This window comes from Ochotona princeps, chromosome 2 (assembly GCF_030435755.1).
Source record: "Ochotona princeps isolate mOchPri1 chromosome 2, mOchPri1.hap1, whole genome shotgun sequence".
Taxonomy (NCBI): Eukaryota; Metazoa; Chordata; class Mammalia; order Lagomorpha; family Ochotonidae; genus Ochotona; species Ochotona princeps.
The window spans coordinates 110520176-110545773 of record NC_080833.1 but is presented as its reverse complement, the minus strand read 5'-3'; the positions used below and the strand labels follow the sequence as shown (position 1 = coordinate 110545773).

Here is a 25598-nt window from a genome sequence, read left to right as displayed (position 1 = left end):
AGGTCCAGAGTGGACCCCTATGGGCACAGCTGCGCACTGCCCACGCTTCGCGCCCCGGAAACTCAGCCCTCTTGCCAAGAGCCGTGGGTGCCCTGCAAATGACTCGTGGATTGGGGGTGGCGGAGAGGGCACAGAGCCACCGCGCCTAGGCAGCTACGCTTCACTGCTCCGGGGCCGAGAGCGTGAGACGCCCCGCGGAGCCGGGGGAGGGGCAGGGGCCGCTCTGTCCAGCCGGGCGCCAGCGCCTCCCGGGCGGGCAGCGGCGGGCACACAAAGCCCGCTCGGCGAGCTCGGCGATCGGTTCCTCGGGCCTGTGTCACCGCGCGCCGCCAGGCGGCTCCGGATTGGACGTCGGGCGGTGGCAGGCGCGGGACGTCAAGCGGCTGCACGCATCAAACCGCCGCGGGAGGGAGGGAGTGCGCCGCGCGGGGAGGGAGGCGGCGGCGGAGGAGGAGGAGTGGGGAGCGGGCGGGGGGTGGAGGAAGAGGCCTCGCGCAGAGGAGGGAGCAATTGAATTTCAAACACAAACAACTGCACGAGCGCGCACCCTCTGCGCCGGAGCGTTGCCCGCGATCCGCGCCCGCCCCGTCCGTGCGGCGCGCGGGCGGAGACGCCGTGGCCGCGCCGGAGCTTGGGCCGGGGGCCGCCATCGAGGCGGGGGCCGCGCGAGGGCCGGAGCGGAGCGGCGCCGCAAGCGCAAACTTGGGCTCGCGCTTCCCGGCCCGGCGCGGAGCCCGGGGCGCCCGGAGCCCCGCCATGTCGCGATCCAACCGGCAGAAGGAGTACAAGTGCGGGGACCTGGTGTTCGCCAAGATGAAGGGCTACCCACACTGGCCGGCCCGGGTAAGCAGCGCGGCCCCGCCGCCCCCTCTTCTCTCTCCCTGCGGACTCGGTTGCATAACATACCTAGGAGGGCACGAGGGTTGTGCGCGCGAAGCCGGTGAAAGTGGGGAGGACAGGCGGGACGGGGTTGCGGGCGTAGGGGCCCCCCACCCTTTCCCTGTCGCCTTCAAACCCACCCACCAGTTATATAATGGTGGAGGCGGGGGAGGGGGCAGACACCTGGCAGCTGGCTGTGTCGGCGTGGTGATCGCGGGGCGCCGGTCCATGCCGGGGTCCCCTGTCCTCGAGCTCAGTCCCGCCCCCAGACCCTGTACTCCGCAGGTTTCGGACACGCAGTTTGGGTTTGGGCCAGTCCTGCTAACTTCTCCACCCCACTCGCGAGGCGCCGCCGCCGCCATCCTCCTCGGGGACCCCTTAGCGAATCCCCCCACCCTCCCAGTATCGCCCATGATTGTTGTCCCCACTTCAAACTCTCCTTTGCCTACAAAATGGTTACGAAATATCCCGGCCCAGAAAGGGATAGATGGAGGCGGAGTTGGCTCCCGGGAAACTTTGGCTTTGGGGCATCCGAGACAGATCTGAAGTTGGAGGGTCTGAAGGAGGATTGGGGAGCGGCCGAAAGAAGTAATCTGCCCGGCTTGGAGATGATCCCGCCTGAGCTCATCAAGCTTAAGCTCCACGCAAATATTCCCTTCCCTCCCATATGCTACCAGCTCAAGTTTGGCATTTGGGGTGCCAGGGTTCTTAGGAAGGCCGGAAGGTCCCATGCAGACTTCTCTTAATGCGGTTGAGTGGGGATGTTTGAGTTGTTCCCACCTCCCCAAAATGTCAGCGTCTACCGCCAGACCGGCCATGTGGTTGACTCAGCCCGCCAATGTAAGGGCTTTCCCTCTTACAGCACCTGGCCAGGTGGGAGGGTGGGGCCCCAAAGCCAGGCGTGGTGTGTGTGTTGTGTATATATACCTGTTTTTCCGTAAGGACTGAGGTAGATAAAATAAGGAAGGTGAGAGAGGTGGCCTGGATGCTAGTGGGGTGGGGGAAGGGATTCCTCTTTTGGCCACTACTTTCAAAGTTGGTGTAGCAGAACCTTTAGTATTGGGCTGAGGGCATGACTCAGTCTCCCTGGTGGGTAGGGTTGCTGCAGAGTGAAATCCAATGGCAGAAAGGAATGCTGAAAGGGTGCTGGGGGACCATCTCTGGGCTTTGGGGTGCTGCACCGCTCACAGTAGACCTACATCTGTTCTGGCCCTGCTTGGAGCCCAGGACATTGCCCCTAGGCTTGTTCAACATTCCAGGGCCACTTTGAGGCTTTCCGAGAAAACCCAGGAAACCCTTCCTCACTCCATACCCTATTCTGAGAAATGTGCCTGGAGCTCCTTGTTATTTGAAACTTTGAGATGGATGAAATGAGGCCTTGGCCCCTGGAATAGGAACCAAGAACAGACAGCAGCCAGAGCCTCCCTAAGGGGCTGGGCGGGTGAGCATAGCATGTGTGTGTGGCTAGGCTCCTGTACTTTACCCTGCACCCTTTGATCCAACTGGCTTCTTGGTGTAGATGCCAAGGCCTTGGTGGGCAGGGCAAGAATGAGGCCAGCTCTCTACTGCTTCTACCTCCTGGGGGTGGGACAAAGTCCAGAGGCTGGAAGCTGGAATGTGGGCGGTAGGGACCCAACATAGACCCCTGAGGCTTCTGGTGGCCTCTGGGGTTCCAGCGGTGCTTGAGGCTTAGGCAGTAGGGAGAGATGCCAGCTAGCTCTTCCCTTCACCTTGGGCTTCCAGACAGAAGGGCTGGACACACAGGAGGCAGAAGGACAGGCAAGGCAGAATCCGAGGAGCCCTGGATCTTTTAGATAAGAGTGGGGGGGAGGGAGACCAGGCTGCATCTGAAAGAGATAAGGTAAAACACCAACGGCCCTAGCCCTGGGGTGTGACAGTTTTGGGAGGAGGTACAACTTAAGATGGGTTACCTCCCAGATAAAATTCTTCTTAACTCTAGAACAGCCAAATCCTCAGACCCCTGAGTCCTTAAAACAAACAAATAGAGCCTAAGGGGTCCCTCACCCCGGGGGATGGATGAGAGGGGCAGGAACCTCTTTCAGTGCCTTCCTTCCCTAGCAGCCAGTTCTCAGCCACCAGGCGATAGTGGCAGGAAGGCTAGTAAGGCCTTGTGCTGGAGGGGGACCACGTGGTAGGCAGGTCCTGTCTGGAGGGATGGTGTGACTCCATCTTAACCTTCCCCCTTTGCCTCTTCCTCAGCCCAGCTTCCTGGGGGATCTCCAAACCCTTCTAGCCTTCAAACTCCAGGACTTTCCCGCTCCCCCCTCCAGGTTCCTTCCTCCTTACCCTGTTTCCTATTTCACAATCCCAGAAAACTGAGCCACACTCCCATGGACACCCCAGCTTTTCCCCCTCGACTGCACGTCCCCCATCCCCTACCTCCTGGGCTTGCCACACTTTTCTTGTCTCCTGTCCCAGATTTTCCGGTTCCTGGGTCAGGTTGGGCCTAGGCCCTGGGTGTGGTGGTCAGACGCCTGGCTGGCAGCCAGTGTAGGCTCAGCCCTCCCCCAGGGCCAGCCCCAGTGCCAGGGGAGGTGAGCCTGGATTTTGGGCTGAGGCTTGGAAAGCTCTTGTTTACTCTCCGTCCCCTCCCTTCTCACCTGAAAACGTCTGGTTCCTTCTCAGACCCCCTGGGAGTGGCCAAGGGCCCCCCCAGCACCACAAGGAATTTCTTGTCCTCGAATTGGCTGTTGGAAACAAGCAAATACAGAAGTGGGGTTTGGGGGTTGGTGCTTGGGCCTGGGGAAGAAGAAACATGGCTGGGTCCCTTGGAGTGGCTAGGAAGTAGCACAGCCCTGGGGTCCCCTGGCCCTGCCTGGCCGCACCCTGACCCACTTAGCCCTGACTCACTGGTTCTGAGTCATAGCCTGGATATAAAGACACCACCTGGGAGATGAGTCTGTATTGGGGTACAGGGCTGGGAAGAACCAGACCCACCCTTCCACATGCAAAACATTTGCTTCGTAGTTTGAGGGATGGAGGTGATTATCCCCCTTTTAGGGGTGAGGAATTGGGAATTCCCCCCCACACACACTTCTGCAGGCCTCTTTGCCTAGGTGAGGGGCAGGCATGGAAGGACCCTGTGGGGGAAGGTGCCCATCTGTCTGCTCCAAACCCCTCCTTTATGAAGGCAGAAGTCACAGGGTGGGTGTATCTGGTGTGGCTCATGCTATTTTTACTTCATCCTATCTTTTTTTTTCCTCCGCCGCCCCTGGGGTTGGGCAGCTGATGGCCTTCTGGGTCCCCTGCCACACCTTTCAGCTCTCTGTGGCTGACTTTGCTTTCCATGCGAAGCCCAGCTGGCAGGAGCTGGCTGGTCTGGGAACTGCTCTGCGGTCTGGGCTCCTACCCAGAAGCTCATGGCTGCTCACTCGTGACCCTGCACTCCCCACCACGCCCTCTCTTGAAGCCTCAGTTTCTCGTTTTTAAAAGCCCAGCTCAGGTGTGGGTCTGCAGGCCGTGGGGCTCTCCCAGCCTCTGAGCCTTAGGTCCCCGCCCCCATCCTGCTACTTCCAGGTGCTCCCAGATCCAACAAGGAGAGAGGCCTGGGGAAGGGCCTCTGCTGTTATTGTCCTGGGCCTGTCCCCTGAGATCCCCAAGCCCTGGAGGCCCTCACTTTGTTTCTCCTTCCCCCTCTGAGAGGAGGGTGGGGAGCTAGCTGGTAACAGGACCCAGGTGTCCTGGCCAGCCGTGTCTGGCTTCACCCCCTACTGCCCTGGCCCCAGGTCTGGCTTCCTGAGAAGCCCCCCTCCTTTCCCCTCTCTCCCATTAGGGCCCTCCCTCTGGGCCCTAGCTGTGGTTTCAGACACAGCCTGGGACCCAGGTGCCAGACTCTAGGCTTGGGGGTGGGGTGTGAGTGTCCCCTCCTCCCAAATCTGGAGAGCGGGCCTGGGGAGGGGGAGGGGAAGTCACATTCCTAGTTGCTGAGTGGCCCTGGGGGTGGGGTTGGGTTGTCATGGCGATGAGGATCCTGTTTGGGGGGGAACTGCATGCCATTCCACCCCTGCTTTCACACCCCAGCCTCTCCTGGTGGTGGGGAAGGCCCAGTTGGTGCTGAGCCTTCCTGGGGGGAGGGGCCGGACCTCTGTCCTCAGAGGCCACAGGGCAAGGGGGGAGGTGCCCACAAGGCTGAAGACTAGGGCAGGATGCCCCTCAGCTTCCTGCTCGGGACCCTACCCTGCCTCTCCTGGCTGTGTCTTCTCAGTTGCATGCACCCTGCCTGCATGTCCACCCCAGGACTCCATTTGGACCTTGTGTTCTTGACTCTTCTGTGTTAATCACAGCCTTGGCCTGTCTGTCTCCTGTCTGCTCCTGGAGCCCCAGTCAACATGGCCACCTGGCCTCTGTCCGGCGGGAAGCCAGGCTGCTGCAAGGGTTGCTGGGAGTTGTAGTCCCCAGTTGCCTCACCCTACCAGCTCAACCTGGCCCTGGACTTGCAGGGCCTGATCTGGAGAGGCTGACCAGGCCACTTAAATCACCCGCAGACCTCTGTACCCCTTGCCTTCTGCACCACCACATTCTCCACCACCGGGACACTCTGGGCCAGGGATCCAGTCAGGAGACCTGTGACTGAGACTTGGTCCTCACGAGCTTGCCCTGTTGTTTTGAACAAATGGCTTCCTTTTTCTGGACTCAGTTTCCTCATCTATATAGAATCAGCCTGACTACTTCAGTGGCTTTGGAAAGTGCTCCCTGGAAGCCTTTGGGGAATGTGTCTAGGTGCGGGTGTTGACCGGACGGTCCTTGGGTCTCCTCCGCTTCAGCCAGAGCAGTTTGCTTGTATCCAACAGGTGTTTGCTGTGCATCTGCTACTTGCTAGGCACCATGCAAAGGGTAAAAGCAGACCTGGTCTCTGCCCTTGCTGAGGGTGTGGTCCAGAGTCAACACAGCTGCCAAGCTGAGGGAGAAACATGAATCACTATAAAATCAGAACTGGGAAAAGCACTCCAAGGAGAGGTGCTAGGAGAGTTTTCCCTGGGCGCTGAGGTGGGGAGGGTGACCAGGAATCGGCAGGGGAGTAGGAGAGGGCAGCACAGAGGCGGCACTCATGTGTTAGGACCAGCTTATGGCCATTCGGTTCTTACCACCCTGGGGCTCAGTACTGTGGCTGGTGAGGAAATTGCCCACGCTCATGCCGGTCATGGTGGTAGGTATGCAGACTTTAGGGGCCTGGAACAGCTCTAAGAGGTGCCCTATAGCTGTCATGGGGGCAACAGTGCACTCTGAGAAGAGGTCTAGGCTATGTTTTGTGGTGGAATGAGAAGCAGCGCCAGGCTGATGATGGCAAGGACCCAGGGCTTTGTCTCCTGGACTGTACTCTCTGGCTTGTAAAGCAGAAACAATGGCTCTGGTGGGGTTTCTGATAGGCCTTCATAGCTAACCACCCTGCTAAAAATGGCTCTGGGCCCGGCGGCGTGGCCTAGCGGCTAGGGTCCTTGCCTTGAGCGCCCTGGGATCCCATATGGGCGCCGGTTTTAATCCCGGCAGCTCCACTTCCCATCTATCTCCCTGCTTGTGGCCTGGGAAAGCAGTCGAGGACAGCCCAATGCTTTGGGACCCTGCATCCGCGTGGGAGACCTGGAAGAGGTTCCAGGTTCCTGGCTTCGGATCGGCACAGCACCGGCCGTTGCGGCTCACTTGGGGAGTGAATCATCGGACGGAAGATCTTCCTCTCTGTCTCTCCTCCTCTCTGTATATCCGACTTTGTAATGAAAATAAATAAATCTTTAAAAATATGTATATATAAAATAAAAATGGCTCCAAAGCCACATTGGTGACCCTGAGTCCTCTGTCCCAGCTGCTGTATGTGCCAGCAACCTCTAAACACATCAGGACTCTGGCCAGTGCTTGCTCACTTCTCCATCTCCCCCTTTCCAGATTGATGAGATGCCCGAGGCCACCGTGAAGTCAACAGCCAACAAGTATCAAGTCTTTTTCTTCGGGACCCACGAGACGTGAGTTGAGGGGCTAGCACACTGCTAGGGTGTTGGGAGATGGGGGCCCTGGGAGTACCTCTTAGGAAGGAGGTGGTGACAGCACCCCTCCATGGACATGCTGCACAGTGCAGGGGCAGCAAAGGCTCGAGAGCACAGTCTCCCCTCTCTCACCAGGGCATTCCTGGGCCCCAAAGACCTCTTCCCTTACGAGGAGTCCAAGGAGAAGTTCGGCAAGCCCAACAAGAGGAAAGGATTCAGCGAGGGGCTGTGGGAGATCGAGAATAACCCTACGGTCAAGGCATCTGGCTACCAGGTGAGCCACCGTCCGCTCAGAGAGACACACACACATACACACACCCCTCCAGAAAGCAGGTGTGGCCATGGGCTCCAGAGCCCTGGGTCCACAGGTGATACTGAGAGCTCACACACACACACCCTGGGGCTCTGGGTAGGAGCTGGGGGTGGGGGGATTGGCTTGGGCCTGTGGGTGTGTCACCTAGTTGTGCTTTGGGGACAAGAAGAGGACTGAGGCGGTAAGTAGGGACACGTCTACGCTGGGCCCAGCGGGAGTATAGGACATGACCTGGAGTGTTTGCAACAAAGGCTTCCAGGAGGAGGTGCTTGTGAGCCGGGCAGGTGGAGGCGGGAGGGTGGGGGGCGGGGGTCGGCGGGGAAAGGGTCCCAGCTCCCTCCGGGAGAAGTTGACCCGAGGTTTTGCCTCCTGCTCCAGCCCTCCCCCCTCCTGCACAGAGCCCTGCCTGCCCGGCCAGTGGGTTTATCCCGGGGCTAATCCGCCAGAGGTGGGTCTCAAATCACCTGTGAGACTGGGCACCTGGGTGGGGGTGGGGGCGAGGCGGGAGAAGGAAGGAGCGAGTGGCCGAGGGAGGGGTCCGGGGCCGGGGAGGGGGGTGTCTCCCCTCCAAGCAGGGGGAGCCGCTGGTGCCACTCAGGCCCTTTCTGTCTCCGCTGCAGTCATCCCAGAAAAAGAGCTCCGTGGAAGAGGCCGAGCCCGAGCCTGAGCCCACAGAGAGGGACAGTGATAAGAAGGGCAATGCCGAGGGGAGCAGTGATGAAGAGGGCAAGCTGGTTATCGATGAGCCAGCCAAGGAAAAGAATGAGAAGGGGGCACTGAAGAGGAGAGCGGGGGACACGCTGGAGGTAACTGCTGGGAGAGGGCATCTGCCGCAGCTGGAGCGCCTGGGGAAGGACTGTGTGGCCTCAGCCCCATGTGTCTTCACCAATCCCCTGTAGGACTCCCCTAAACGTCCCAAGGAGGCAGAAGATGCTGAAGGTGAGGAGAAGGCAGTAGCCACCGTGGAGGTGGAGAAGAACAGCACCCCCTCTGAGCCTGGCTCTGGCCGGGGGCCACCTCTGGAGGAGGAGGAAGAGGAGGAAGAGGAGGCAGTGGCCCCCAAGGAGGATGCTGAGGCCCCTGGTGTCAGAGATCATGAGAGGTGAGCAAGCCTGCAGGACTGGGAGGGCATCGAGGGGCAGCAGAGCCTGCAGTGGGGGCTTCTGGGCAGTGCAGCACAGCTGGACACAGCTGGACTGGTCGGTGGAGATGGCGCTGGTTCCCCCTGTAACCCTTGTTCCCTACTGCCTCCCCCATAGCCTGTAGCCACCAGTGTTTCAAGAGGAGCCCGCGTCCCGTTCCTGCTGCTGTCTGGGTGCTACTGGGGAAACTGGTCGTGGCCTGCAAACTGGGAACCCGCCTTCCCACCCCAACCCGCTCTCCTGTTCTGCCCCTCACTCTCCCCACTCTAAGCCCAGCCCCTGGAGATGGAACCAGATGGGGTAAACCACCCAGCCCTCACTTTCCAGGTCCCATCGCTTCTGAGATGAGTGGGGGGCCAGGCTTCAGCTCTCTGGGAAGGGATGAGGCTACTGCTGCCCTGTCCTGCTTACAGCTGTTCCCCAGGGCTCCTGTTGGGGCCGGCAGCGCCTGCTTCCACCTCCCAACATCTCCCTGTTCCTCCCTTTCCCCCACGTATTCTGGACCTCTGGGTGGGGATCAGGAGGAGAAAGGAAGGGACAGAGCATGAACAACAGGGTGGCTACCTGGACTTGGGAGAGGTAGTCCTCAAATGGGGTGGGAACGTCTTTTGGAGCTCCTCTTCCATCCTCCCATACCTCTTTCGCCAGCTGCCTAGATTCAGGGAAAGTAGGACAGTTTGCACAGGCAAAGGGTGCCCTACCATAAATCCTTGATGACTGACAACACCCATTCTTGCTCTTTGCTGACCCCTGGGACTTCTGGGAGTTGTAGTTTATCATCAGAAGAGATGTGTAGGGGCTTCCAAAAGTTGTTAGGCCAAGGACCCGAGACCCAAAGGGTCAGCTTGGCCTGTTTGGATGGGGTATTGTGCATCTGTCCTGCCTCAGATCTCAGGGGTGAGAGATGGGATGCCCTGGGGAGATACCCCTACAAGCTGCCCTTTTGCTTCCCTCCATCCCTCCCTCCCCTACAGTGCTCTAGGCCAGCCTTCAGTGACAGAGATCACCCAGACAAATGAAAATGACACATTTTTTAGGAAATGTTTTTAATAAAAGAAAATTACAAAAAAATTTTAAGGACCCCCAACCCACCCTTTTGTGTGCTCTCCATTCTGCCTGATCCCCACTGTTGCTCCCATTTTTGAGGTGCACTCGCAGGCTCCCCCTTCTCTTTGGGGCTCTGATGTTCTGGTGTCGCTTCTTTACACACACACCCCCTTTGTCTCCCTCGGTGTTGTTACCAGACCTGATCCCTAAGCCACTGAGAGGACACAGGGAAATGTGTGCTGACTCCCAGCCTCTTCCTGGTGGTCTCTCCATGCCTCCACTCTGTCTCCTTCACCCTTGTCCCCTCTCCCTTGGGCTCTGATGAAAAATTGCTGACTGTAGCTTTGGACGTTCAGCTCTGAAAACGGTAGACAATTTCAGTTCTAGGAAAAATAAAGCCTGTTGATTACTATCCTGGATTCTGACTGATTTCTTTGCAGCAATGTGTTGATAAACCAAAGAGGGGGAGCAGGAAAGGGGAATGCAGGTTGACTACTTAGCTCGAGGGGGAAGGATGGGCACCCACCAATCCCAGGGAACGGAAGTCCAGACCTCTGTGTGAGGGCAGACCCCAGAGTGCACCTGCTGGCCTCTTCAACATGGGTTTCCTCCATGAGGACCAGGGAGAGTTAAGAGGAAAAAAGGAAAAAGCAGAGAAAGAAATTAAGCTGCAACCTGAGTTGCTTGCATTCCCAATTGGAGTTCCTGATTCAAGTCCAGGCTTCTAATCCAGCTTCCTGCTAAGGTTTATGGGAGGCAGCAGATGTGGGCTAGGTACTCAAGTCCCTTGTCAAATGGCAGACGAGGGGGCAGGAGTTACTGCCTCCTGGCTTGTGCCTAGCCTGGTCCAACTGTTGCAGGAGTTTGGGGGAGTGAATAAAAAGGTGGAAGATCTATGATACGCTGCTTTTGAAATAAATTAATATGAAGTTTGCACAGTAAGTAGTGGGTGTGGGACTGTCAGTATTGACCATAGCCCACGGCGGCCATAAGGTGGAAGTGTTCAGCTGTAGAAGTAATTGGAATCTCCCCAGAGAAACCTAATTACCCCCTTATCAGCATGGGAGGTGAGGGAAGGGGGCTGAGCCGCTGGAGTCCTGGTGGAACCCCCGTCAGACACAATCAACTGGATTTGATCCTCAGCTTCCTTCCTAAGCTGACATTTTGTGACTAGATCTTTACAAACGTTGGAAGGGCCCACTTTTCATGCCTTCCTCTAGGAAGCCTAGGAGTTTTGCATATCTGTCCTGGCTACATTTAGCAGAAGGCGAGGAGGGTATTGGCTATAGTCCTGCCAACGAAACGCCCTTAGCTTTGAACAAGCCACAGTCGCCTAGAAAATGGAGCCATCTCTAGAGACTACAATTCCCAGCAGCCTCCATAGAGAACATGCGCAGGACTGCAAATGGCTTCAGCCTAACCTGGTTTGCCTCCAACTCCCGGCATGCTTACGGTGTTCTCAGCCAGGGGATTTTTCTATTCTGAATTTCCTGTCTACGGCTTACGTTTTGGCGGACTACAACTCCCAGTATGCTGAGAGGCTAAATTCGCGGTAGAGCGTCTGCTCTCCCATTAGACTACATTTCCCAGAAAATGGATGGGGCTGAGGGCCACGTGCCGAAGTGACAGACGGAGGTGGAGCGGGAAGCGGAGGTGAGGGCTGCGCTACCCAGAGGTGTTGTTAGCGCCTGGATTCGTTGGGAGGCAGGCGTGGGACGGGCACTCTTCCTTGGCCGGGGCTGAGTTGCCTACGCAGGCGTTCTCTGTACTGGACAAGCTGGGAGCGGGTGCGTGTGGAAGATGGCCTTGGGGTCTGACGATGTCTGAGATCCGGGTTTGGAGCTGGGAGGGTGTGACACGTGCAACCTCTTCGCCGTGAGTGGCGCCCCCGGAACTCGTGGTGAAAGCCCCACTGCAGTGGCAGCTTCTTCCGATTTAGGGGAGACGAGATCAAGGGGGCGTGTAGGCTGCTCCGGTCTGGGCGCTCCTGAGACCTCCTCCAGTGACGGTGGAACTCTTAGAGTGGGCCTTGCTAGGGCAACTCCTTCCCACTGTCTAGGTGTTGGTTTTCTTGTCTGTAGAAGGGACTTCAGGGGCCCGGCGCGATGGCTCAATGTCTTAAGTCCTTGCCTTGCAAGCGCCGGGATCCCTTATGGGTGCCGGTTGCTCCACTTATCCAGCTCCCCGCTCGTTGCCTGGGAAAGCAGTGGAGGATAGTTCCAAGTCTTGGGACCCTGCATCCACGTAGGAGACCTGGCACAAGCTCCTAGCTGCTGGTTTCAGATCAGCTCAGCTCCGGCCATTGTGGCTATTTGGGAAATGAATCTGCACACAGAAGATCTGTCTCCTCTCCATAAATCTGATCTGCCTTTCCAAATAAATAAATACACCTAAAAAAGCAACCTCCCTTAGTGAGGTACAAGACCAAATGCCAACAATAGTGACATTTGCAGTGTTGGGTTTGACACATAGTAGGGCCCCATAGCACTGGCTGTGTGCTTATTTATTAGTTCCTTTATTGTTATCTTAGGCTCTTACCTCTAACCAGTTTTAATAGATAATAGCCTTGGATTCTTTTTTATATACTGAGATGAAAAGAAAAATGATTACCTAGAAATTGCAAACCCTATAAAAAGGGAAAGTCCTCTCATTTTCTCCCAGAACAAGTACATTAGTTTACCATTCTCTTCCCATATATACCCTCTCCCCCCCACATACATATGTATAAACTACCCTAAGGGTCACACAGGAGTTCAACAGTGGGCAGGAACCAGAGGCCAGCAGGAAGTCCGGTGGGCTGACCTCCCAGGCCAATGCTCTTTCTGCCATGATGGTGCACTTTATTTGTATTTTGAAGTTAGGGTTCATTCTTGTTGAAAAATGCCAATGCCTGTGTACCAGGCAACAACTTAACGTGTTAGGCCACTATACCAACCCCTTAACCGCAGTTCATTTTGATTATGACCACCTTGCCTGTTGGCCCTGTGTCCCGGGTTTTGTTCCGTTACCTACTTCTGTTCTATCCTGCTGTGCAGGCTTTTGTTTAATACCTTTATTATGTGCCTACTATGTTCCAGGCACTGCTGGCCAAGTGTTGGGTTCAAGAGTGAGCCAATTAACATGGCCCCTGGCTTTCCTGATGTGTGTGAATTCTGAGGTCTGATCTCTAGGTTCTTTGGATGAGACACTAGCTTGTTCCTCTCTCTATCAGAAGACATTGTCATTCTGGGAGGAGTCAGACGAGGCTCTTAGCAAAGTTCGGCATTATTTCTGTCCATCCTCCCTGCCCAGAACTGAGGAGCCTATCTCTGGCAAGGACACTCTCGCCATCTCCAGCCATGCGTCTCTCTGCCTTGCTGGCCTTGGCATCCAAGGTCACCCTGCCCCCACACTACCGCTATGGGATGAGCCGCCCAGGCTCCCTGGCAGACAAGAGGAAGAATCCGCCAGGGACCAGGCGACGCCGAGTGGCTGTGGAGCCCATCTCAGATGAAGACTGGCATCTTTTCTGTGGGGACACGGTAAGAGCCTCAGGCCAGGGGCAGAGGGGGCCACCAGGAGGCAGAGGTCTCCCTCTTCCCTGACCCTTGCGCAAATCTTCCCACAGGTGGAGATCCTAGAAGGCAAGGATGCTGGGAAGCAGGGCAAAGTGGTCCAAGTTATCCGGCAGCGTAACTGGGTGGTCTTGGAGGGACTGAACACAGTAAGTGATGAACGAGTATGGGGCTGTTCTGGAAGCCCATCCCCTCCGCCCCTCTCCTCTGAGAGCCACACAGGGCACAGCAGCACAATTGAACCCATCTCCCCCTTGACCTGGACTGCCAAAGGCTCGAGCAGTGGAAGGCGAGCCCTTCCCACCCCTGGCATGCTGACACTTGCCCTCTCTTAAACAGCACTACCGGTACATTGGCAAGACCAAGGATTTCCGGGGAACCATGGTCCCCAGTGAAGCCCCCCTGCTGCACCGCCAGGTCAAACTTGTGGATCCCGTGGACAGGCAAGCACATACGGCTCTCATCAGTGGGTCTGTCAGGGTCTGGGTCCACTAAGGAGCTGCCAGTGGCCCGCAATGGGCAAGCCACTTGGAGTGGGGAGCAGGGGTGGTTACTCTGGAGGCTGAGGGGGGCCATCCACCTCTTTTTGTTCACCAGGAAACCTACCGAGATCGAGTGGAGGTTTACTGAGGCAGGAGAGCGTGTCCGAGTCTCTACAAGATCAGGGAGAATTATCCCCAAACCTGAATTTCCCAGAGCCGATGGCATTGTCCCTGAAACGTGGATCGGTGAGGCTGGGTGAGGGCCAGGCAGGGAAGGGGTGCGAGCAACCTGCTGAGCCCTCCCACCCATCTCCTTTGCTCTGATTCTGCAGATGGTCCCAAGGACACATCAGTGGAAGATGCTCTAGAAAAAACCTATGTGCCCCGTTTAAAGACACTGGAAGAGGAGGTGATGGAGGCGATGGGCATCCAGGAGACCCGGAGATACAAGAAAGTCTACTGGTATTGAGCCTAAAGACGGCAGGTGCTCCTCAGGTGCCAATAAAGAGTCACGAGTCCTCACAGGCATGTGTGGCTGTGGTCTCTGGCAGGTGGGCCCCCATCCCCCATACTTCTGTCTCAGGGACACAAGGAAGAAGAGCCATCCTTTTCCTAAGGCTGTGACAGAGCTGGGTGGAAGGTAGGCAGCCTCAGGACAGCCTGCCCAGGGCTGATTCTAGGAGAGGAACCAAAGGAAAAGGCTTCTGCCACCAGTCTGAGGGCAGTGGGGAGCGGACATGAAACCTAATGCACCTCCTGCAGGGGTGTGACAGTGAGGGTGCTTCTAGAAATGGAGGAGATACACAATCTTCCATGTTTTAATAAGTTAAAAATCAGACCTCACACACTTTTACATCACACACAAAAAAGGAGGGAGCCTGTGACACACAAGGGTAGCAGAGTTCCAGGGAGGATGCGGAGGGCTAGCTCCGGATGAGGAGGCACTCCAGGCCACACAGGCATCTGGGAGCTTTCTGCAGGGGCCTGTCGTGTCCCCTTCCTGGGACTGTGTCAGCTGTCTTCAGTCTCCAGGACAGAAAAGGCCTGCCCCAGGGGCATCTTGGTGGCCACCAGCACCAGGTTTCTGGGCGACAGCTCTGGGCTGAAGATGGGCAGGAGCTCAGCATGGAAGCCTGGGTGAAAGGAAGGGTTAATTGGAAGGACACATGACCCAACCCTGCACTCCACCTCTTGCCCAGTGTGCAGGCACAATCCCTGTTCCTCACAGGAGGTTGCAGGGAACCAAGGAGACTGCTCTCAGGGGAGAGAGGGTGTCTGAGTTGTTAACCTGAGCGGCAGCCCTCTACAATGCAGGTTAACAACTTAACATGCACTGCCAGAGGCTGCTTTGGTAGAAGTTTAAAGATATATATTTGAAAGAGTGACAAAAAGCTTTTCCATTTGCAGATTCACTCTGCAGATAGGGTTGGGCGAGGCTGAAGCCAGGAACCTAGAACTCATCCAGATCTCTATGTGAGTGGCAAGTACCTCAGCACTTGGGCCATCTTCTACTGTGTTCCCAGATGTATTAGCACGGAGCTGGGTCAGAAGTGGGGCAGCCAGGACTAGAACTGGTGTCATAGTTTGCAGCTTCAGCTACTGGGCTGCAAATGCTGGTCCTAGGAATTTGCATCTTAGACAAACCCTCTACCCTACTGGTGACAGAAGCAGGAGGTCCACGGATCACTGCAGTAGGGTTGGACATTTAGCCCACAGGTTAAGATACCCACATTCTAGCTCCCGACTCCAGCTTCCTACTGATGCAAACACTACAAGGCAGCAGTAATGGTTCAATCTGTTGAGTTCCTGCTACCACGGGGCATACCTGGATTGAGGTTCCAGCTCTCAGCTTTAGCTCCACCTCAGCAGTGGCAACTGCAGGCATTTAGGGAGTAAACTAGCTAAGAGATCACTCTGTCAAGACCTTTTAAAATGAATCACCACAGGTGCCAACACTGTGTCACAGAAGGTTCAGCTGCTGCTTGCACTGCCAGCATCCCAAATCAGAGTGCTGGTTCAAGTCCCAGCTGCTTTGCCCATGATCCAGCTTCCTATTAGTGCACCTGGGAAGGCAGCACAAGATGACCCAGATTGGGCCCCTGCCATCCACATGGGAGCCCAGGATGCAGTTCCTGGCTCTTGTGATTTTCCGGGGGAATGAACCAACAAGGGACAATCTGTCGCTGTGCCTCTCAGAAATAAATACATCTTTAAAAACACCACCACCCCAGTAATAAAACAAGCTGAACAGATAGTGGCAGGAGGGGGAAAGGACCTGAAGGAGCCCTGGACCCCACCCATCTTGGCCAGAATCCTGCTGTGGCCACCCTTACCCTGCTCCTGAAGGTAGAGCAGCCGGTCCAGAAGAATCAGTGTCTCCACCAGTGGAGCCAGCAGCAGGGCCAGGCTGAAGAAGGCAACCACGCGGTTCTCCTGGGCCTGGTGGGCTCGCAGGGCAGCCAAGTCCAGTGGCAACTGGGGGTCCAGACCCACTCGCTGGAGCCCCCGCTGCACGTACCTGCAGGTCCACCAAGGACAGTGCTCAGTGTGCTTTCAGGACCCTCCACCTCCCACTTAAACTTTGCCTGCTCCGGCTGTGCTACCCTGACATGCATGTGTCATTGCACCCCTGTGAGCTGACTGTTGGGTAGCAAACTGGTCCAAACAGTTAACTCCAGCTAGTTCTCTCCTTTTAGCCCCATTTTAACATTTTAAAAACTCCTGGACAGCCTTCTGCTAAGAGGGACACAACTCCCTTTTAAGCAAAGTTTGAGAAGTTGTCAAGGCCAGCAAACTCAAAACTGAGCCCGTATTACCTTTCCTTTGGGCCATGCCAACAAGGGAGGGTGGGAAGGGAATCCAACCCCTAGATGAGTCACCCCTGCTCCCCATCCCCCAAGCTCACTCTTCAATCTTGAGCTCATGGACCCTGGGGATCCCCTGCACTCCTGGCCGACGGAGCTCTGGCCGGGCTCGTCGGATGACCGTCTCCAGGGCGGCGCGGTAGCAGTGTGTCCGCAGGCCAGGACCAGCTTCCCGCAGCCGTTCCACGTACTCCTCCAGGGCATGGCAGGCTCCCTCCCGCAGCCGGTAAGGCAGTGCATGGCTGGGCAGCCCAGCCACCCACTGACTCAGTGGGTAGCCACCAGGGTCACTGAGCTTCATGTAGCAGCAGCCCACAGAGGCCAGGGCAGCCACCTCGGGGCAGAGGCAAAAGTGCCTGAGCAAGGTGGCGCTCAGATCTCCACATGCGTGCAGGCCTGTGAGGAGCAGGCGGGCTCCAGGACTCTGTCCTGGCTTCTCCACTGGCAGCAGAAGCTCCTCGCACAAGGCCATGGGGTCAACCCATCTGACCACATGGTGAGGGCAGTGGCGGGGGCTGCTTCTGCCAACCTGCATGGAAAGAGGAGACAAAGGCCTGGTCAGAAGAGAATTTGCTGTTTCAGGCAGCCTCTGTGCACATGAAGGGATCAGTCCTCTGTTGCTTCCCAGGGAGGAAGATGGGGCCCGGCAGAGGGTTGGGCCATACTTAAAGTTCTGGGCCCACTATTACTTCATCTAACTTTTCTTGTAAGAGACCCAGTGTTCTCTCTTGTAGTGCTCTGCTGCCTTATATGTGACAAGCAAATCACAGCTGGTTGGGGGAAGTCTGTATTGGTGTGGAAAGCACTTGTAGCTAGAATGTGCCTTGGAGATATGTGGGGAAGGCTTTGGGGAAAGATGGCAAAAACAGGAAACACATCCTTGAGGCATGGATTTCAACCTCCATACCCAACTGCAGCCCAGGAAGACCCTGCTCCCACAGCCCAGCACACAGGCAGGGGCAGCCTACCTGCGGCTTCCTCCTTTCTTCTTTCTCCAGAGCCTGCAGGAGTTCCTGGTCCAGGCGCTGGGCTCTCTCCACCAATCTCTGATCCCCTTCGATGCTCTTCACTGTCAGTCCCAGCCCCAGGGACATAAAGCGGGAGAGATGGCCCTGGAAATCAAGAAAGGAAGGAGGGCTGTGTTGGCACAGTGGGTAGAGCCTCTACCTGCAAGGCAACCTTCCTCTATCGGAGTGCTGGCCCAAGTGTCTGAGCCCCTGGCACCTACATGAGAAACCTGGAATGGAGTTCCAGGCTCCTGGCTTTTGTCCACTCCAGGCCCAGCTGTTGTGGGCATTTGGGAAATGCACCAACAGATGCAAGATTGATGACTGCCTACCTTTCAAATAAGCATGAATAAATAAATCCTTAGGAAAAAAGCAAACAAGTTCAATAGGGGTCTTGCTTACCTGGCCTGAGCCCACATCCACGACCTGGGTACAGCCTGTGAGGTCACTCAGCTTCTTCACCAGCTATAAGAGGAGGGAGCAGAGGTGCCCTGGCTATTCGTTCGCTACTCTTGGGGCCAACAGCCAGAATGAGGGTGCAGAAACTGCATAGGGCAAAGGAAGGTGGGCAGTGCCAGCCAAGTAGGGGTGAAGGTAGGTACTGACCCCCAAGTGTGGGCCACTCTCCTTGCCCCCTGGGTCAGGAATTCAGTCACTCCAAGCCAACAAGAACCCCGCTGTGAAGCCATGAGCAGAAGGTGGAGATATGAAACAGGCAGAAGGCTGACTTGGAGCCTCCAACCAACCCAGCCAGTACAGGACGACAAAGCCAACAAGCATGGAGGTCCCAAGAACGGCACATCTGCTGGGCAAGGCAGCCTCTAACTTCTAGGCCTGTGGGGGAGCTTGAGGGGCACCCATCTGTGCAAATGACAGGCTCATGGAGTCCCTGTGCCTCTGGATGCCAGCCACGCCCCAGTCATCCCCTTACCTCACCCAGCCTCCGGATCTCATGCTGCTTTTTAGGCCTGACATGTTTCCGGAACGGAGCCGTTAGTCGGGAGCTCTGGCTGGGGTTCTCCAGGAACTCAGACGGGGTCTGGAAGCCAGGTGTCCGGGTGAAGGCCAGAGCATAGGCTGTGGACTTCAAGGCCAGCAGGGTGAGTGGCCACACAGACCTATACCTGAGACAGGCCAGTCCAGGCCTCTGGTAAATAGTCCCATCACATCGCAGGCAAACGAGTTTATCACCCGGGGGACCCCAAAGCTCCTTTTAAGGCCCTTGGAGCAATAGTGTAGCGCCTTCAGCTCCCCAGCCTGGAGTCCCTGTAGCCCCTACCTTGCCACCTCCCCATCCCTAGGCATTCCCAGCAGTAGTGTGGCCAGCTGGGGTGGCTCCAATCCATCCAGGGCTTCTTGCCACGAGCGAGGGAGTGTGGCCCACAGGTTGTCTGTGAAAAACTCCTGCAGAAGGAGAGCAGTAGTCAGCAGGCTCTGACCTCCCACCATGCCCAATCTTCCCCATACCCTCAATGCCTCACTTTGTCACCTGCCTTGTCTTAGCATGGCTACCACCCAGGGCCACTAGCAGTGACCAATGGGGACTCTCTAACCATCTGAGGCAATTCTGAGGTCTGCTGCAGCCTTCCCCAATGCCCAGGCAATGGACCCTGCCTCCCAGAACACCCAGAAGGCCTGTTGGACACAACCCCTTAGTTTTAGCCATTTCCTTTTAACTGTTTTTTCACACAAAGAACTTCAGGGTAGTGATGGTATTATCTTCTCCACAACTACATCCCTAGCACCCATCCCAGGGACTGCCACATGATATTACCTTGTTCCTCTTTTTTGTGTCTCACACATGTATGTATCTGCATGCATCCTTTGTTTTATCACAATGCTGGGCTTTGTTTGGCTACAGGGCAAGCTTTTCTAGGCACGGGATACAACAAAGAAGCAGAGAAGACTTTTGCCTTTTCAAGGTTTAAAACTTTTTCAGATAACATCAAACGCCACACAGACAGTGCAGTGCTAATGAAATGAAAAGTCTGAGCAAGAACTACTTCAGATGAGGGTGGTGATGGAAGACTTATCTGGACAGGTGACACATGAGCTGAGACTTAGATGATGATCAGGAATCAGACATGCAAAGAAAATCAGCCAACAGCAAACACACAATACTCTCTCTCTCTCTGCATAGCTGTACAGACCTGACATGTGTTAACACCCAGAGTGGGAGGAACTACTCCTTTCTCTCCAGTTTCACAATTCAGGAAACTGAGACATTGCTCCAACAGCTAGTACCTAACAGAGGCAGAGACTTGAAACCCATTTTACTCTACGGATCCCTGTGCTGGGCCAGAAAGACCTAACCATTCTGTAGTGTTGATGATGTGCGAGGAAATGCCATGCAGCCCCAGAAGCCTGCAGTATTTCGGGAACAGAAAGTGGTTGGGGATCGGCACAGGCCAGTGAGCATGGAAAGTCTGGAATGTGGTGAGGCTGAAGGGGTGGGCAGGGGCCAGATGAGGCAGGGCCTCACGGAGCAAGGATAGAGTATCATCTAAGCGCCTAGAAAGCACAGGAGGATCATGAGCTTTTATCCTTGCAAAGGTAAAAACTGATTATGGAGGGGGAGAGGAAAGCGCCCACAGATTGGTTACTGTCTAGCTAAGGGAAAAGAGAAGCCTGTGGCCTGGCCCAGGACAGGAGCTGAAGCCAAACAGGTGAATCTGGGATGTATTTTGAAGGTAGGGCTAGGAGGACTCAATGAAGGATTACACTGTGAATCAAGGAAGACAAAGAGCTGAATTGGTGCTTCTCTAGATTTGGGGCCTGACACTGTATTATCTCACATTCTTCACAAGAACTCCTCAGACTAGAATCTATTTTACAGCTGAGGAAACCAGAGCTAGGAGGGGTGACAAGAAGTCCTACAAAATCAAGATGCAGGTTAGCAACGCAGGGGGAGCCAGGATTCCAACCCCAGTCTGATTCCAAAGCTGAGAGTGCCTACCACAAAACCAGGAATACATGCAAAGCCTGGGATGGGCAAATGTGTGTTCTGGGAATATTACACATGTTCTTAAGAGAATTCAACCTAGTTGCAGCATGATTCAAATGTTCATGTGGTTTTTTCTTAATTATCAGAAATATTACACTTGGGGCCGGCACAGTGGCTCAACAGGCTAACCTGCTAACGCTGGCATCTTATGTGGGTGCCAGGTTAGCATCCTGGCTGCTCCATTTCTCATCCAGCTCCGTTTGTGGCCTGGGAAGGTAGCAGAGGATAGCTCACGTTCTTGGGACCCTGCACCCATGTAAGAGACCCAGAGGAAGCTCCTGGCTCCTGGTTTTAGATTGGCTCAGCTCCAGCCGCTGCCAGAGTGAATCCAAATGGAAGATATCTCTATCTCTCTGTCGATCTGGCTTTTCAATTACAAAATAAATCTTTTACCCAATTCTTGCAGAGACCCCCAGACTCAAACTGACAGAAGAGACCTGCGACTAACTCTCCCCAGTCTCTCCCAGCCGTGGGCTCTTGGTCCACCACACGACCAGCCCGCCCACACCCCTGGGGCCTCACGATGATGTAGGCGTCCAGGATGGAACGGTAGAGTGTCAGGACACGGGTGAGCTTCACGGCCAGCTGCTTCCTCTCATCGTGAGAGAGGCCCCGGGCTGAGACGCCCGGCATCCTGCGGGCGCAGCGAGTCAGCAGAAGCAACGAGGACCCCCAGGGTCAGTTCCACGCAGGCGCAGAGCCCAGGCTGCCCATCTGGGAAGCCATGCTGAAGTTGGAAGAGACAGTCGCTCGCCGACGTCACAAGCAGCGACGACTCACCGTGCCGCGGAGGCACGTGACGGCGCCATGGTCGTGACGTCACAGAAGCGTGCCGCGTATCGCCGCCGTCACGGCGAAGGGCGGGCCTCACTCCCCTCCGGCGTCAAGCGTTCACTTCTCCCGGAAGTGGAGATTATGGCTCCTGGCGCGCTGTAGTTCCGGTTTGTGCGGCCTCACCACCCTTCCAAGTTGTACCTGCACCGGGCAAGAGGAGCCGGGGAGCGCATCCCGCCCCCGCCCACGCCGCCGCCGCCGCCGCTGCCACTCCTCGACCCCTCCGAGTCCTTGGCCTCGCTGCCGGAGGTGGGCGCGCCGCGGGCGCGCGCACGCCGGCCCCCAACGCGCTGCCACGCGCGCGCCCGCCGGCCGGGGCCTCGGCGGCGCGCGCCCACTTCCACTTCCGGCTGCGGACGCTTGCGCTCTTAGCGGGGCCTAGCTAGCAGGTAGGTGTGTGAGCTTGGGGGGCCGCGTTTCCCGTGGAGATACGGAGGGTGCTCGCCGAGATGGCCTCTCCCTCGGGCCTCGCACGCCCGCCCACTGCCAAGGTGGCGGCAGCCGTCCTCCGCTCAGGAGGACCAGGGGTGAAGCTGGAACTGAGGAAAAGGGGGTACCAGGATGCGCGATCTCCTCGCTGCAGGTGCATGGGTCATCCGAGGTCCCCTGCACCGTGCGTCTCGCTGTCTTCCAGCCACCTTAGATCTCTTCCCCATGAGCGGACACTTGGACTCACCTGTGCTGGCTGGCAGAGCTCAGGGTCCATGTACATCCCCGCTCCAAGACCATGCGGCCGGTGTGTGGTGGAGCTCCCTGGGCCTTGACAAGTCTTCTTATAACAAACTATGTTATAGTTTGTTGCCGTCTGAGGGATGGCTGTGCTGTTTTTCCTCCCTTCAGTGCTTCAGGGATTCGTCTTATTCACACACATAACACCCCCGGACACCCAGATTTCTGGGTTCACTGAAGTGGCTTCCTTTTTTCCCCAGGGTCTAAACAGAGCTCCCCATGCTGGGCCCTGGAATTCAGCAGGGGTTGAAGCCCCTGACCTGTCATCTGTAAGCCACTCTAGCCAACTCCTCAGCCATCATCAGCTCTCATGGCTACGTTGCTCCTGAATCTAGATTTTGGGGAACCCCCTCCCAAAAAGGCCCTAGAAGGAAATGCCAAGCACCGCAGCTTTGTCAAGAAACGGCGGCTCTTGGAACGCAAGGGGTTTTTGAATAAGAAGAACCAGCTGCCTGGCAGGGCTGCTAAGTCGAACTCCGAACCTCCCAAGAAGGGGGAGGCACCTAAGGTGGATGGTGCATGCAAGGCCGCTCCCCTCCCAAAGAAGAAGAAAAAGACAGCGGCCTCCAGTGTGGGGTCTGAGCAGCCGCAGAAGAAAGCAGCCGTGTCTTGGCTGACCCCGGCTGCTTCGAAGAAAGTGGATGCCCTGGCTGCTAAAGTGGACCTGCTGGGTGAGTTCCAGAGCGCCCTGCCGAAGGTGAAGGGCCAGTCCGCTGGCTCCCAGAAGAAAGGCCACCAGAAGCGGACTGCCCAGTACCACAGCCAGGCACAGTCTGAAAAGAAGTTGCCGGGGAAGATGGTGGCAATAGACTGTGAGATGGTGGGCACAGGCCCGAAGGGGCACATCAGCTCCTTGGCCCGGTGTAGCATTGTCAACTACGACGGTGACGTGCTTTACGACGAGTACATCCTGCCCCCCTGCCCTATTGTGGACTACCGGACCCGGTGGAGTGGCATCCGGAAGCAGCACATGGCCAATGCTACCCCCTTCAAGACTGCCCGGAGCCAGGTACAAAGCCCGGCACTGGACTGCAGCAAAGACCGAGCGAGTGGGTGGGGAGAGGTCCACGTCCTTTTTTCTCCAAGGATACTTCCCTGGGAAGGTGGCAGAAGATTGCAGAGAGGGGGAGGAGAGTATGTTGGGAGAAGGAGTGGCTGAAGGCGAGCAAGTCTGATTGTCAAGGCCTGTTTGAGGTGCCAGGTCGGGTCCTGATCCAGGGAGCTGGGAGTATGCATAGTAAAGGCACAGCCACTGAGAAAGCTAGACTGAGAAAGAGAGCAGCCGTGAATGTCAGGGCAGGGGGAAGGGCTCAACTCAGCAGAGCCATGTAGGGTGGGATTTTAGGGCTGGAGGCAGAGGTGGAGAGGAGCATCTCCAGTGAACAGTTGCTTGGAGCAGATGTGGGGAGTGATGGTGGTAAGGGGACAGAGGAACTGTCACGTGGTTATGTAAGTGGAACAGGTAGCGTGTGGTGAGGGGCATGAAGGGCTCAGGTGGGTCCCTTCTCGTTGAGTAAACCCACTCATTTTGTCCCTGGGAACCCAACAGATGAGCAGGAAAGGAGGGTGAACTGAGGTCTGTGGAGGGAGGAAATTGCAAAGAGCCACCAGAGGGCGCCCTATGCCCATGTGTTATGATTTTGAGTCCAGGTTCTTTGCCTTCTCTGTAGACATCTCACTTCAGTGGTTTCCTGTATGCCAGAACCTTGAGTTTCAGGAGGGTGGTTGTTGGGCTGTTAATTAAGACTCTGACATTCTGTTATCACAATGCCTGGTTTTGAATCCCAACTCTAACCACTAATCCGAGCTTCTGCCAATGTGTACCCTGGGAGACAGCCAGTGATGGCAGAAGGTGGAATGGGTCTGCCAGCAAATCTGCTCTGCTCTGATGAGTGCTGTGTTGAAGTCCGTGGGAAGTTGAACTGGCGGTGGACAGTAAAGCACCTGCGTGCACTGTGGGTAGGACTACTTATGATTTTGGCCTGGTGTCTTTGCCTGAGCTGGGCTGAAGGCAGCTGAAGGCTGACTGCACCTGGCCTCTTCCAGGGAGCCCAGGAAGGCACACCCCATGTTGGAGGCCAGAGTAGTGACAGAGGACTTCAAATAGCAAGTCAGCATTGAGCTAGACAGTTAAGCAAATATCCAAAGCATGAGTTTGATTTAAGGCTAAAGATGAGTCGATATGTCCTGGGGGTGGGATTCATGAGAAGGAGAGGAGCCCCTGGCAGCCTAAGTCTAAGCAGGGTCATGCCATGCCGTGGGAGTCTCCTGCTCTCATCCTGGGGAGGAGGAGGTGGATTTCAGGAGTAAGGAAACTGGGAGAGGGCAACTTCAGGGTGGACGGGTGGGTGGTTGGTGAGAAGACCCTAGAAGGGCCAAGTGGGCCTTGAGGATGCGGAGGCGCCGCCATTGAGCCTGCCTTCTCACTTCCTCTCCACACTCCTTGCAGATCTTGAAGATCCTCACAGGGAAGATAGTGGTGGGGCATGCCATCCACAATGACTTCAAAGCCCTCCAGTACTTTCACCCCAAGTCCCTCACCCGTGACACCTCGCATATTCCCCTCCTCAACCGGAAGGCCGACTTCCCAGAGAACGCCACCATGTCTCTAAAGCGTCTCACCAAGCAGCTGCTGGACCGGGACATCCAGGTAGCCATCTGTTCCCTGCGGGCCAGCCCCCCCAACCCGGCTCAGGCAGGCTGGGGCCTCGTTACTATGTCCTCTCCACACTCCGACTAATGGGAAGGGCTTTGGCTTAAGTAACCCATATGTAGGAATGGTAGCTCCTGTTCTCTACCTTACAAAGTTCCAGAGGATACTTTGGAGGGGGCAAATAGCCAAAGTGGATACAAAATCACGGCCAAGAAGGGAAAAGAGGAGATAGTGGTTGTAGGAGACCCCATGGGGGACATAAGGAACATTTGTGAATCTCTATGCCTGACGTCTTGGGGGCCCTCCTGGACAGAAGCTGCAGACGTGAGTCCTACAAAGGAGCTGGGAAAGTAGAGGACTCACAAGGCCTGTCCTTGATCTGGCATGTTCCATGACTGCAGAACTCACATGAAGGCCTACACGTTTCGCCCCAGAAAGGCCTGAGTAGACAGTAGGAAAGGAGTTGAAATGTGATGAGGAGGCGGCCCTCAGCAGAGTGCCGTGTGTGGGGAGCAGAGAGGCCCCAGGACCGGAAGCTATGTCCTGTTGCCTTATGCTTGCTTTTTTTTTTGCATGGGACCAAACACGTGGTTATTTTTCCTTTTAATTTGTCACTATTTGTACTAAGGAAATCAATTTCATATATTTCATACATAGTTTTAGGAACCGAATCTTGCTTTTATCTTCCTGTTCAGGTGGGGAAGAGCGGACATTCCTCTGTGGAAGATGCTCAGGCCACCATGGAGCTTTACAAGTTGGTTGAAGTCGAGTGGGAGCAGCACCTGATCCAGAATCCCCCAAAAGACTAGCAGTGATGGGCACACTGGCAGGATGGGGAATCAGAAGCAACACCCAGGATAGTGGACCAAGGATGGACAGCTTCACCAGCTCCACCCCTTTGGAAACTAGACTTGTTGGGAAGAGAAAGGCTCAACCCTCATTTTAATATCCATTGGAATTTCACCTGAGCTGCTATGTTCTGTGTCTGGTTGAGTGTCCTCTGAAAGATGGCATCCTTCCTGTCCAGACCCAACCCTATACTGTTTACCTTCTTAAATGGTGCTATCCACAGATCCCAGAGTATTGTGCGCCAG

The 25598-nt window shown here is 56.0% G+C and overlaps 4 protein-coding genes across 7 annotated transcripts; 3 read left to right on the top strand and 1 right to left on the bottom strand.

Annotated features, from left to right (window-relative positions):
* Positions 1-538: 538 nt before the first annotated feature.
* On the top strand, positions 539-9789 carry HDGF (heparin binding growth factor). The gene is made up of 6 exons (XM_004589232.3): positions 539-843; positions 6778-6854; positions 7011-7149; positions 7809-7994; positions 8088-8290; positions 8448-9789. Exons 1-6 carry the CDS (start codon positions 757-759, stop codon positions 8452-8454), a joined length of 699 nt encoding a protein of 232 aa, XP_004589289.3. The 5' UTR covers positions 539-756; the 3' UTR covers positions 8455-9789.
* Positions 9790-10972: 1183 nt separating this feature from the next.
* MRPL24 (mitochondrial ribosomal protein L24) lies at positions 10973-13935 on the top strand. The gene is made up of 6 exons (XM_004589045.3): positions 10973-11030; positions 12669-12898; positions 12985-13080; positions 13271-13374; positions 13529-13659; positions 13746-13935. The coding sequence occupies exons 2-6, from the start codon at positions 12716-12718 to the stop codon at positions 13880-13882; spliced, it is 651 nt and encodes a 216-aa protein (XP_004589102.1). The 5' UTR covers positions 10973-11030; positions 12669-12715; the 3' UTR covers positions 13883-13935.
* Positions 13936-14213: 278 nt separating this feature from the next.
* On the bottom strand, positions 14214-21199 carry METTL25B (methyltransferase like 25B). 4 transcript variants are annotated; one of them, XM_058660445.1, is made up of 8 exons: positions 21069-21199; positions 18564-18688; positions 18216-18408; positions 17687-17749; positions 17246-17389; positions 16319-16806; positions 15747-15931; positions 14214-14546 (listed from the first exon to the last, which is right to left on the bottom strand). In XM_058660445.1, the coding sequence occupies exons 2-8, from the start codon at positions 18587-18589 to the stop codon at positions 14425-14427; spliced, it is 1221 nt and encodes a 406-aa protein (XP_058516428.1). In that variant the 5' UTR covers positions 18590-18688; positions 21069-21199; the 3' UTR covers positions 14214-14424. The 4 variants fall into 4 exon arrangements, with proteins under 4 accessions (XP_058516428.1, XP_004589101.2, XP_058516430.1 ...); XM_004589044.4 differs by lacking the exon at positions 21069-21199 and adding an exon at positions 20811-21016; XM_058660447.1 differs by lacking the exon at positions 21069-21199 and adding an exon at positions 20080-20685.
* A 102-nt stretch (positions 21200-21301) lies between these two features.
* On the top strand, positions 21302-25357 carry ISG20L2 (interferon stimulated exonuclease gene 20 like 2). Its single transcript, XM_004589043.3, has 4 exons — positions 21302-21511; positions 22052-22860; positions 24301-24501; positions 25200-25357. The coding sequence occupies exons 2-4, from the start codon at positions 22162-22164 to the stop codon at positions 25311-25313; spliced, it is 1014 nt and encodes a 337-aa protein (XP_004589100.2). The 5' UTR covers positions 21302-21511; positions 22052-22161; the 3' UTR covers positions 25314-25357.
* The last annotated feature ends 241 nt before the right edge of the window (positions 25358-25598 follow it).